General features: G+C 44.7%; 1 protein-coding gene across 2 annotated transcripts in view; it reads right to left on the bottom strand.

The window, feature by feature from the left end:
- GUCY1B1 (guanylate cyclase 1 soluble subunit beta 1) overlaps positions 1-12,722 on the bottom strand; it is a 162,339-nt gene that overhangs the window by 48,967 nt on the left and 100,650 nt on the right. For both annotated transcript variants that reach the window (XM_029614233.1, XM_029614317.1), the window contains exon 6: positions 967-1,197. In XM_029614233.1, the coding sequence (XP_029470093.1) occupies positions 967-1,197 (231 nt within the window). The remainder of the gene's footprint in view (positions 1-966; positions 1,198-12,722) is intronic.

The raw sequence follows: 12,722 nt of genomic DNA, 5'->3' as shown, positions 1-12,722 counted from the left end.
CACAATGTCACAGGGGCCGCGCGTATCTTTTAAAATCCGGGTTCAGCGTGCGCAAGGGGGTGCACATTTGTGCAACTTGCGCGCCCCGAGCCCTGCGCGCACTGCCCGTTCCCTCCGAGGCCACTCCGAAATCGGAGTGGCCTCGGAGGGAACTTTCCTTTCCCGCACCTTTCCCTCCCTTCCCCTACCTAACCCACCCCCCCCGGCCCTATCTAACGCTTCCCCCTACCTTTGTTGGCAAAGTTACGCCGGCCGGAGGCTGGCGTAACTCTGCGCGTGCCATCACCCGACCCGGGGGCTTGTCCGGAGGCCTCAACCACGCCCCCGGGCTGGTGCCATGCCCCCAACACGCCCCCCGGAACGCCCCGAAAATCGCACCGCCTACCCGGCACGCCCCCGACATGCCCCCCCTTGCGAAGCCCCGGGACTTACACGCGTCCCGGGGCTTGCGCGCGCCGCCGAGCCTATGCAAAATAGGCTCGGCGCGCACAGGGGGGGTTTAAAAGGGTTACGCGCGTACCTTATGCACGTAACCCTTTTAAAATCCGGCCCCCAATGAATAGCTAAGGATGAAGCCTCGGTGCTAATTCAGCTAATTAGTGCTTGATTTACTTCAATCCGTAATCAACTCCTGATGAAATCTCATTGGGATGTATCTTCTCTTCCTCCTTTTCTTTTCTAAGCTTCCTGAACTGCGATATTACTCACCCTCTGTCTATAATCTAGATTGGAAAAAGTCAAGCAACTGAACATGAAGTCCAGAAGTGCAATGGAAAAGATAAAAAAGGGGAGCAGCAAATGACACTTCCTCTAGATAATCAGCAAAGTATTAATAGCATTAAAATAATTCTAGTCACACTCCCGTTCCAGGGGTGAATTCTATCATTTTCATGGCCTTGTTAGTTTATAGACCTGGACGCCCAACAAGCAACATTCTTCGCAGTTGTGATCAAGACAAAGCAATACCTGGGGAAGGACCCTGTATATGGCATTCCCGCACTGAGTAACCACAAGGTCCCTATCGAACATGATGTGGAAAGGAAAAGCCTTGCAGAAAGTATAAGGACTGATTCGGGACTCTTGAGTGCCGTTCTCTTCAAATCTATCGAGGTCCTCATAAAAGTCTTCTTCTTTAGATTCTTTCTCTTCAATTAAAAACTGGGTATGATCACATTCTTCATTTCTTTGCTGGACAACCTGAGAAAAGAGAGATGAGCAAGAAGATTACTGGCCTGTATATACTGTATATTCTGTGCAGTAATGGGAAATACTGTGCAGAATCTTAAAGCAAACTTTCAGTTGATACTATGGAAATAATACTGAATGAAAACATTCCAGAAATAAAACATTCCTTCTGGAATTGTCCCCAGACTGCCTCTCACTCTTCCATTTCTCCCAGAAATCTGCAAAACTTCAGTAGCTTGCAGTTATACAAATACCCTCAATGCAGAGCTTCCCTAATCTGTCATGCAGGCCTTACAATCAGTCAGGTTTTCAAGATATCCTAAATGAATATGCATGAGATAAATCTGCATATACTTATGTCTCCAATGTCAGAACACTTCTCTTATGCATTTCCATCGTGTATATCCTTAAAACTTGACTGGCAGTGGGATCACCAGGACAGGATTGGGAAGCCCTGCCTTAAGTATGGAGGCAAGACAGAAAAATCTCTGGACAACAAATGCAAATCACTGATCACAACAGGATGAGGTCCATATTCAGTGGCACAATGAGCAAGTTAGCCACATGAACTCACCTATGTAACTCACCTAGGTAACTTTAGCCAAGATATTCAGTGGGAAGCAAGCTTCATTGAATATATCCAGTTAGATTTCAAGATATCAAGGCATGTTTACCCATATAATTAACTTTGGACCTGCTCTCCACATTGACGAGACTTACCTGGCTAAACTTAGCTGGCAAGCACCGAATATCGGCATTACCAAGCTAAATCTAAGCACCATGCCTGCTGCCCATAGAATGCCTCCGCACTACCATTTTTGATCTAGATAAGTTTTAGCCAGGTAAGGACTGATCCAGATAAAACATATCCATTGCAAGGTGCAAGAAATTAAAAATCTTGGGTTTGCCCAGCTAAGTCTTGACTTTAGCCAGACAAATCAGTTCAATATTGAAGTCTATTTGAATTTGCTATACCCATCTGACATAAGAATTCCTTCTGTGCCCATTATGAAAATCGAGAAAGCGTACAAATGCATGCTATGTAAATAGCAAATAATGAGCCAAGCAATAATAAACAGAGGTATACCCAACCATGGTGACTAATAATAAATATGAAAGGGATATAAAAGGGATATAAAAGGGGTAATTCATCCAAAACATCAAAGTCCACTGCTTTTTCGTGAAAGGTGTTTAAAATAAATATGAACCTAAAAACTTTATTTAATAGCTCATTGGTGCAAAAAATTCCCAATGCAGTAGTTAAAAATCTAAAATCAAAAAACAAAATATAACAGAAAAAAATCTGACCTGAGGGCTTTGTGATATCCATTTTAGTGTCAAATTAATAAAAAATTTAGTAGGCACATTAACAAAAATTACATAATAAGATACTGTGTGCTCATGTTATTCTCAAGTATGGAAATCCAAAAATGTATTGGTTAAACAGCAGGAGCACATTAATTACTGAGGGTATGCTAAGTAACATGAACTCGCTAAACTGAGCATGATCAATTCACTTTTGCTGTTGATTCCTTCTGCTGGCAAGTAAGCCCCATTATATGAGAGTTGCTTGTGAGTGCAGAGGGAGTTCCTTGTGAGTGCAGAGGGAAGAGCTAGTATATTCCAGGTGAGGAGGTCAAAGAAGAGTGGAAAGTTCCAGGAGAGCAGAAAACTGACAAGAATGAACATTTACAATCATCTGTCTTCATGGCATTAAGGATTTTCCAAGAGTGTGTGAAAGGACATGGTTGGGGACCAAAAGGGACATGTAAGGGTGTGACCAAGGGAGGAATCTTGCCTCCCTAACTCAGACAGTCACTGGTAACTGAGCATTCCCCCTTCTATGACTACCTTGTAGTATAGGCACCACATTGGATGCACCATACAGCCTGCTACTGCCTCAAAGCTCACAGAAATGAGTTCTGCACTTAAACCAAAACAAATGGTAGGCTAAAAACAGCTTTGAGGCTCAAACTGCTGTTGTCTCCCCTGTCTTGCTGATATCCTGTGAAAACTTAAATTTTATACTGGATGGGGGGTTGGAGGAAGGTTTGGGGGGCACTGGCAAATCATTTGCCTCAGTGGGGGAGTTAGCCAGGGGTGGGACAAGCTTTCCATAAACACTAATGTTCAAGATGAAGTCTCTGAACCCCTGCAATGCTCAGTAACCAGAGTTACCAAAATAATAATATCTATGATCCTGACAATCTCACCAATTCCTTGAAACCTGTTCATTTCTACACCAGCATAAAACATCTGTGCTTTGTATACTGTGAAGTGTGGAGCAATATTTGAAGAGTCTCTTTGAGCAATGTCCAAAGAGTCTTTTGACTGGGAAGATATGTATAATTGGAATGTGTATGTTAAGAATTTGAAAACTATGTGTTAGCTGTGTTTTGTTATGACAGAAGTGTGATCAAATGTATTCATCTCCAAAGCTCCGTGGTAAATTTGTCCAGTGTCATTTCCTGCCCATGGCCTTCGTTTTTAAGTTCCCCTGTTTCCAGATAGCTGAGCTCTATCACGAGCATGTTCAGTTTAGCATGCTCTCACCATTTAGCTTGCTTTCAGAAAGTAAAATACTCATGTTAGTAAGTTAATACCAGTACCTAGCAGGAATTAAATAGCATCCAGTTAGCAAGCACTTGCAAAATAGTGTGGAAGGTGAGCATACTATGATATTTAGTATGGACTTGGTGTCTCCTTATTTGCATATGAAATTCTTTCGTTTGCATGTGTGGGCATGCAAATTTTTACAAGCTCAAACAAACATCTTGTTGGACCCATTTAATGAGCACGGTAAGGCCATACAGCCTAGCCTGCTGTTTCTAACATGCAAATGAAGGCTTTAATGTGCACACTAAAGTTTACTGCATAGGCTGCACTGTGCCATGCTCCAATAATTGCCTGCTTCAATAGAAAAAAATACATTTTAGCACTCAAACCACAGGCATTATGTATGCTGTCAAGGGTGTGTGACTGCCATTGCTTCAAGATCCATAAACATCAGGCCAGATTTCATTTTACACAGCCATAAGCTCTTTTCATCTTCTAGCCTTTTTTGAAAATTCTGTTTCAAGTACTCGGCATGGAGGAATTCATGTTGCCAGCTGTGCAAGTGCTTATAATACTTTTCTAGCCCTATCTAATAAGCACACTTGGGAGATGATTTTCAGTCTAATTACTTTGCATTTGTGTGTTATATTTTAAAATGCATTTTATATATGGCTAAAACTTACCCGATTATTAGCATATTCTTATTTTGCATGATTGCTTAATATTTACTCCCTAATTTTTGTACAATCTTAAGTATAGCGAATACTACGACTTTTATAGCACTACAAACATGGTTTGAAACTAAGAATGATTGCTAGGATCTTTCTTCCACTTCTTAGCTCAAAGCCTAAATATTAATGAAAACAACAAAGCTGGAAGTCAATCACTATTTATGTCTGTCATATATTGGAAAGAAATATCCCAGATAATATTCTATTTCAAAAACTAAACTAGGTACAAATTTAGAAGTAAAAGAAAAGGTAGTAAAACAGTTAAAGGAGGTGTATCATAGATAGTCTTAGGCTAGTCAGGACAGTGTATGTCAGCAATTCCTGAAATGACATCACAATGATAACACTACAGGAATTTCTATTTGTGACACTATTGCTATATCAAATTGCAATGTTTTACAAAAATGAATGATTTAAAACAGATGGTATTTCATTTTTTGTAACTTTAATTTATGCAAATAAATTATTACCATTAAAAACAAAACAAAACAAGAGATATCACCAATGTCACTTTAGCCATCAAATAATTTGGTATAAGGGCAGCAACCAGTCACTCTACTTTTACCTATACAGGGTAATTATCAAAGGAAAATGTAAATAAAAACGTAACTTACAATCAGCAATTTTCAAAAGCCCATTTAATGCGGAGAAAGTCTATTGGCGATTCAATAGCATATAATTTTCAAAAGCCTTTTACAAATGCTAAAATATATGTTATTGAATCGTCAATAGAGTTTCTCTGCATTAAGGGGTAAGTTTTCAAAACCTTACGCGCGTAAATCCCAGACTTATGTGCGCCGGGCAGAGTGGTAAAAGGTTTCTGCTTTAACAACTTTTCTTTCTCTCCTGTCTCCCCTTTGGAATAACCAGGACTTCTCTGGTGATTTTACTAGGCAAACTTCCCATTGTGGCATATGGGTGGCCTTCAAAGGGTCGGGAACTTTTTAATGGTAGTTCCTTTATCTCAATGGAGGATCTACAGTTAAGGTTTCACTTCACTAATATCCCTATCTTTAAATATTTGCAACTTAAGGGCTGTTATGCTCAGGCTTGTGTACCCTTGGGCCGACAAGGGGATGTTACACCTTGCGGAGGATCCGTAGGTTCTCTCGTCGGGTGGCGAGGCAGGACAGAGGAGGAGAGCAGCTGACCCTTGGTACTGAAGACAGAAGCTGCTGTGGAGTCGGACGAGGAGGTGAGCAGATGGACGGTCTTCACCACTGGTGGTCTGCGGTCCCCCCGGGAGGAGCCCGTAGGGACCCGACAGTTGGGACTTAGGTGGACCTAGAGAGGTCAGGGTATCGGTGCAAAGGTCAACTGGAGCTTCGCCCTGGAAGCCCGTGGTCCCCCCAGGAGAAGCCCGTAGGGACCCAGGCCGCTGGGACTTAGGTGGGCATTTGGAGACGGTGGTCTTGAAGGAGTCCTAGGTCAAGTGCCAGAAGGTCAACGTTCACCAGTCCAAAGTCGTGTGCCAGAGAATCACCGCTTGCCAATCCGAAGTCAGGAACCAGAGAATCACTGTAAGCCAATCCGAAGTCAGGAACCAGAGAATCACCGTAAGCCAATCCGAAGTCAGGAACCGGGAACACCAAGACGAAACAGGAACCAGAGTCCGAGCACAGGGAACTCACCGAAGCAAGCAGACTAGACAGCGTTGGAGGACGTTGCCAAGTCGAGGAATGAGTAGAGGAAGCCTCCTTAAATACTTCCTCTGCTCTGGATCATTGGAAACAGGTGAGCATCATTAAAGGGATCAGCTCCCTTTAAATTCAGTGAAGGGGCGTGGCCTTGTGCCTAAGATGGCGGCGGCCATCTTGAATCCCCTCCGCGGGGAAGAAGCTGTGGTGCCGCGCCGGGGAGGCTAGGACAGCTCTCCAGCTTGGGGGCACCCCGAGGGCCTGCGCCCATGCGCGGGGGCATCGGTGCCAGGCCCGGGCTCCTCTGGACATTTGCCACGGCGGGTCGCCACCACGGTCAGGTAGGGGGGCGCACCCACGGCCATCTGTGGGCGTGGCACACAACAAGGGCTGGGCTCTTCGGAAGCCATTCAAAACTTCATGTGGCAGAGGAGTAACAGAGTTTAAAAAGCTACTGTTGCATACACCTGGTAATTAAAATTTGATATCTATCTTGAAGTCCATATTTAAATGCAATTAGTTGGCTATCTCAGAAATTAACTGGCTAAATGGATACTTAGGAATTTATCTAGCTAAATACTAGCTGGCTAATAAAATAGCTGGAGCCAGCTAATTTAGGGGTGTTCTGAGGCATAACTGGAAAGAGAAGAGTTATCCGAATATCTTAGCTGGCTAAGTCTGATCGGGACAAAGACCTATGTTGGAGCTTGCATAGGCCTCGAGCTTGGGATGCTCAAGGCTTGGCAATTCTGTTCTGCTGACGATGGAATGGAGCGCATCTGGGAGTTCTCCAGCGTGGGACAAGGAGAGTGTGTGCCCTTGTGCTGAGAACAGTCCAAGTCTGGGAGTCAGGAACAGATGAGGAAAGTCCATGAAGTCTTGGAACAGGTGTGAAGACTTGGAGTAGACGTGAAGACTAGGAGCAGACATGAAGACTTGGAGCAGACATGGACGAGGAAAGTCCTTGAAGACTTGGAGTAAACGTAGATGAGGAAAGTCCTTGAAGACTTGAACAGACGTGAAGACTTGGAGTAGACGTGGATGAGGATGAGGAGCCCAGGTCCAGTCCCAATGCCCAATGCTGGTGCCCGGTCCGGAGGCCAGGCGCTGATGCCTGGGCCTGGGCCTAGGCTAGGGCCCATGCGCAGTCCAGAGGCTGGGTCCCAATGCCAGATCATTGGCCCAGGCCTAGCCACGGGAGCCCAGGCCTTGTAGGTCTGCTGTCTCTTTGTCTTCTTTTTTGAAATGACGCTGTCTGCTGGGGATGTATCACAGTAAATTAACTCTGGTACATCCTCCTCAATGGAGGATGCCATTTTGTTGTATGACAGTTCAATTAATAATGAATTGCGACTTTGAAAATTGACTTTAAGAGCCTGCTGGTTTGCAATAAACATACCGTCTGGAACAATCTGTTTAAGTGTCATTTATAATCCACATAAAACTGCTGATCTTTTAGGGAGTCGAATACTTTTGCAAGCCACTATATAAGAAATGTTAAGTAACAGTAGTAGTATTTACAATTCCTAAGGAATTTGGTGGGATCCTGAGGAACCTAAGGAACTTGAAAGCAATCACCACATGTCCCCAAAAATGAGAGACCATCATTATTTTTAGTGGAAATAAAATTTTAGAGCATGAGTCATATCATCAGGCTGGAAGGGAGAAAGACTTAAGAGAAGCCTAATGAGGCATTCTTGCAGCTAAAACAAATTGGATTTATGGAAAAACCTTCAAATGAAGTGGTGGGGAGAAAAAGCGATACTGTAATTCAAGAAAGCATGAAACAAGCACAGAGGGTGTTTGGTGTTTTAAAACATTACTATTGCTTGTAGACCTACAAATTTTCAAAGGGTGCTGGATGGTGAATCGGTAGGGGGTAAGCCTGCGTTCTCCTGCTGGTTTGTCATGGAGAGCTTTAGGGCAGGGGACAGGAGGGAGGGTGGGGGGCTTTTTTTAAATAAGATTATGTAGGTGGGAGGGAGAAGCGGGGATTATAGAGCAACTTTTATTTTTAAGATCAGGCAGTTAGGGAGGGAGATGGGGGAACTGCAGAGCAACTTTTATGTTCAAGATCAAATGGGCAGAAAGGGGATCAGAAGGATGTCCATGGGGAGGGGGGCTTCTCTGAATAAAATCAGGTGGAAGGGTAGGTGGCTGCTGGTATGAGATGATGGGTGGAGAAGTTCTTTAGTGAAGAATTATTTGGCCAGTGCTGATTTTCAGCGCTAGCCAATTTTTTTAAAAAGGCTGCGTGATCTAATTCCTTGCGGACATATTTTGCTTCCTAAAGTTAGCAGAATTTTCAGCTAAACCTAGGAACCATAGGAGGTAATTTTGAAAAGGATTTGTGTGCTTCAAACTGGGTTTTATGTGCGTAAATGCACTTTACACACACAAGCGGGTTTTTGAAAATTGCTATGATATAAGCTACTTTTACATGTGTAATTCCTTCTGAATATTACCCCCTACGTTTTTGAGGTAAAAATTTCCTAAACCTGGGTGGACAAAATGTGGGTGGGGTGCTCGGCCTTTGTTGAAAGTGCGCCTGTAAGGCCATGGCATGCACGCTATCGCAAATAAGAGAGCCATGAAAAACCAGTACTGAGCATCCTCTGTTTGGCAGATGCACACAGTTTTCCGTCAGGGGTACATGCTATTTTGTGCTCAAGCAATTGGCAAGTGTGAACACTATGATTTTGTGTTCATGTGAGCTCTAATAGCAGGCATGAGCAATTCTAGTTATTTTTTAGTTGACGTGGGAATAAATTTAGTTTGCTGCAGGTTAAGTGATATTGCCACATGCACATAAAAATGTTTACTGTGTGCATGTAAGCCCATCCCCTGGTGTGGACTGCTACCCGATACGGCCGTAAAAGTATTTGTTTTACTCTTTGGGGCTGGAACTTTCCCAGGGAGATCACTCCCAAGGCCCCGAGTGCTAAAGGTGACACCTCGCATTCTTGTTCTTGTCCCTGGGAGAGGGATGCTTGTAGGTCCCAGTATATGCTGGATGTGAACAATAAAACAGCTGGAGCCACTGTGTTAGTGTCCAAATTAAAGTCTTTCCTGTTGAAAATGTATGAAAATGGCACACAAATTTATCCACAACACCACAGCGTGGGTTCTTTTACAATCTCCCCCTCAGTCTGTGCAGGAATGTCTGATGCCAGGTCAGGGGAACTTCTACCCACTAGGACTTGGAAAAAACAGAGTCTATAGGTGGTCAAGGTGACCTTTGAATGGGCAGAACATCTCTTCCAACTGGCCAGAAATACCAAGTTAAAGTCTCTGCAAAGAGAGATAAACGCTCTCTCTCTCCCCAGGGGTTTGAAAGCACCAGAAGTGAGTCTTCAAGGATGTTAGGCTTTGCCTTTACTCTCAGTTAGATGTTTCTGATACAGTTCTTCTGGTTTTGATCTCTGATGGGAGAGATCCCCTGAAGCAGGCAGCTCTCTTTGCTTCATGTAGGAAGGAAGGGCAGTCAAAACTTCCTTCTGGATCTTGAAACCAAATCTTTCCAAAAATCTGAGAATACTGGAGTGCGTCCCTGCTGCAGGTCACTGGCACCTCCTTCCTCATGGAAGGCAGGCCTTCCCTAACCTGAACAGCCCCAGACATAGGTTTCCCTGTTCCCTGAGCCCAGGTGGTGTATGGGCTCTAGCAAGGCTCCTATCGCTTAAAATAGTAAAATCCAACAAATGTACCCAGAGGGACAATCCAAACCAGCCAGTAACTGGGCTGGAAAGGAAAACCCCCTCCCGACCCTGGTCAGGATCACCAAGCAGGGCATGCCTGGCTCCTCTGACTGGGCCTGAAAACCAACAAAAGCGAAGCTCCTAACTACCTCTCAACTCTGTGCAAACCAAAAAGGGACTGCCCCCTATGCTCCAGGCAGAGCACTGCTTTATATCCGCGCCAGGGGGACGGCCATTCCAGGCCCCTCAAAGGGAGGGGCTGCATTTAAATAGAACTTCCCCCTACAACTACCCGGCACTAAGCTAGCTGACATTTGAGAACCCAGGACTTACCGATAGCGAGACTGCAGGGTCCGCTACATGCGCATAAAAAACATTAGGGGGGCAAATTTTTGCGCAAAGGCCCCTTAGTCAATCAACAAAAATACAGGAATAAAAAACAGAAATAGACAACTGGAGCAGTCAATAAGAATGCTGAAGCAGCAACAATCCTATGCCAGGAAGAAAGCATGGTTTGCTTAACAGAATTTATCCTCTCAAGGCAAGAAAAATAAATTTCAGTTCTAAATGAGTGATACGATCATTTTGCTGCTAATTAAAAACAGGCAGCCTGCCGAGTCAAACAGTACAGCAGATGTAAGGGAAAAGAAAATATAATTGAGAATAGCAGTGATGATCTCTGAGACATGCACACACTGCAAAGCTATGTCTGGCATCAGATTCTCTAGCTGGTTTTTAATATCTTTTATTAGATCAACATAATTATTTTCCAGAATGTTTTTTTTATGGGAACTTTGTGCTGGGTTTGTGAACCCTTGAGCCGGCTGGGACAGATGATGACACACTGTGCGAAGGCCCACAGTAGAAGCTGAAGCCGGGAGGTGGCACAGGGCAGGAGGTAGGAGGGATTTTCACCACTGGAAGCCTGAGGTCCCCCCAGGAGGAGCCCGTGAGGACCCGAGCCGCTTGGACTTGCGTGCGGTCTCCTGTGGGTCGATGGCTGAAGAGGAGTTCCAGAGGATAGAGAAGAGTAGAGCTGAAGCCAGGAGGCCAACCGGAACTTCACCACTGGAAGCCCGCGGTCCCCCCGAGAGGAGCTCGTGAGGACCCGAGCCGCTTGGACTTAGGAGAGGCCTCCTGGATGAAAAGCCGGAGTCAGGAACCAGTGGACAGAAGCCGGAATCAGAAGCCAGTGGACGAACCAAAGTCAAAAGTCAGTGGATGAGCCGAAGTCAGAAGCCAGTAGTCGAAAGCCGAAGTCAGAAGCCACTAGTCGAAGCCGAAGTCAGAAGCTGGTAGTCGAAAGCTGAAGTCAGAAGCCAGTAGACGGAAGCAGCAACTAATAGCTCTCAACAGAGAGGGAACCTCATTGCAAGGCAAGGCACAGAGGTGGATGCAGGGTTTAAATATCCCTGCAGCATCTGATATCATCTCTGGGCTCTCCTCCATCTTCCCGAGCTGGGCCCTTTAAATCTAGAGCCCTTACACACGCGTCTAGGGGGCGGGGCCAAGCACGGAGGATCGACAGCATCTCCCTCGACGAGGGAACGCTGCGGCAGAGGCTAGGCCGGGCCTTTCCAGCTGAAGAGAGGTTCCAGCGGCCCGGGCTGGCTCCGAGGTAGGTGGAGGGACTGGGGCACGGCCCTGGACTGTAACACTTTGAAGATCAGATATCTCACTTCTCAGATCAGAAGTTCAAAATACTAATCCATGGGATCTCCCATGGGTTAGCAGCCTCTTCATGTGAAAGTCTGCAACCCATGCTGATGAGATGGGTAGCAAATTTTCGTGTGAAGATTTGCTCCTGGGTCGACTGGAAAAAAAGATACCTCACGTTTTCACGTGCTGGCTTTCATCACAGCAGTTCATTAATAGTGCATTTAAATACATTTTAAGTAAACTGCCTGTAAGGCAGCAAACTTGCCACCAGTTTCACAAATGGAGGCTTGTACAGAAAAAATGCAAAAACCCAGAACATGTCTGCATTTTTTCATGTTTCAGGACATTTCCCACTCAAAACTCCACTTGTGAAAAATTTAGTGCATCATCCCTGAAAGATTCAATCTGCAGAAGAGACCTATGTGGTCTCTGAAAAGCGTATGCACAATCATTTTTATGTTGGTCCAAGAAAAGTTATATAAGTCTGCAGAATTAAGTTTCCACTAGACTAATACAGTTACTAGATCTTTGCACCATACAATAGTGGTACAAATTAGGGTGGATGGTCAAAGATATGCAGTATATTGTTGTCTAGGGCAATGGTTCCCAGCCTTTTCGGGAGCGTGGACCCTTTCTCACCTCCAAAATGTTTGCAGACTCCCACATGCTTCCCTTTTAATTTTACCTGCAGTTATATGCCATAAATAGAAAAGTTATTAATGTAATAACAAAGAAATAATTATATGCACAACAGATTCATTCATAATACATAAAACATTAAATAATGCTTACTGATAAAAATAGAATACACATAATTGCAAAGCACAGCAATTAATTTGCAAGCATGTACTTAAATTCAAAAACTTACGTAGTGAAACTGCAGGCAGCCACACCACTGGATCTGGAGCAACCAGGGGGAATGGACTGGTGGAAGCAGTGAGAGAGACTGACCAGGATGGACTGGTGGAGAGAGAGAGAGGCTGACAATAAAGAGACTGGTGGGGGGAAAGAGAGTGAGAGACTGGTGGAGAGAGAGAAATAAAGACTGGAGGAAATGGACTGGTGGAGAGAGACAGACTGGTGAAAATGCACTGAGAGGGTGAGACAATTGTGGTGGAAATGGACTGGTAGAGGGAGAGAGAGAGAAACTGGTGGGGATGGACTATTGTAGGAAGATAGAGAGAGGGAATGGTGGAGGGAAGAGAGAAAGAGCGAGAGATTGTGGGGATGGACAGGTAGAACGGGAGAGCACCTGA

This window comes from Rhinatrema bivittatum, chromosome 1, assembly GCF_901001135.1.
Source record: "Rhinatrema bivittatum chromosome 1, aRhiBiv1.1, whole genome shotgun sequence".
Taxonomy (NCBI): domain Eukaryota; kingdom Metazoa; phylum Chordata; class Amphibia; order Gymnophiona; family Rhinatrematidae; genus Rhinatrema; species Rhinatrema bivittatum.
This window is presented reverse-complemented; position numbering and strand designations above follow the sequence as displayed.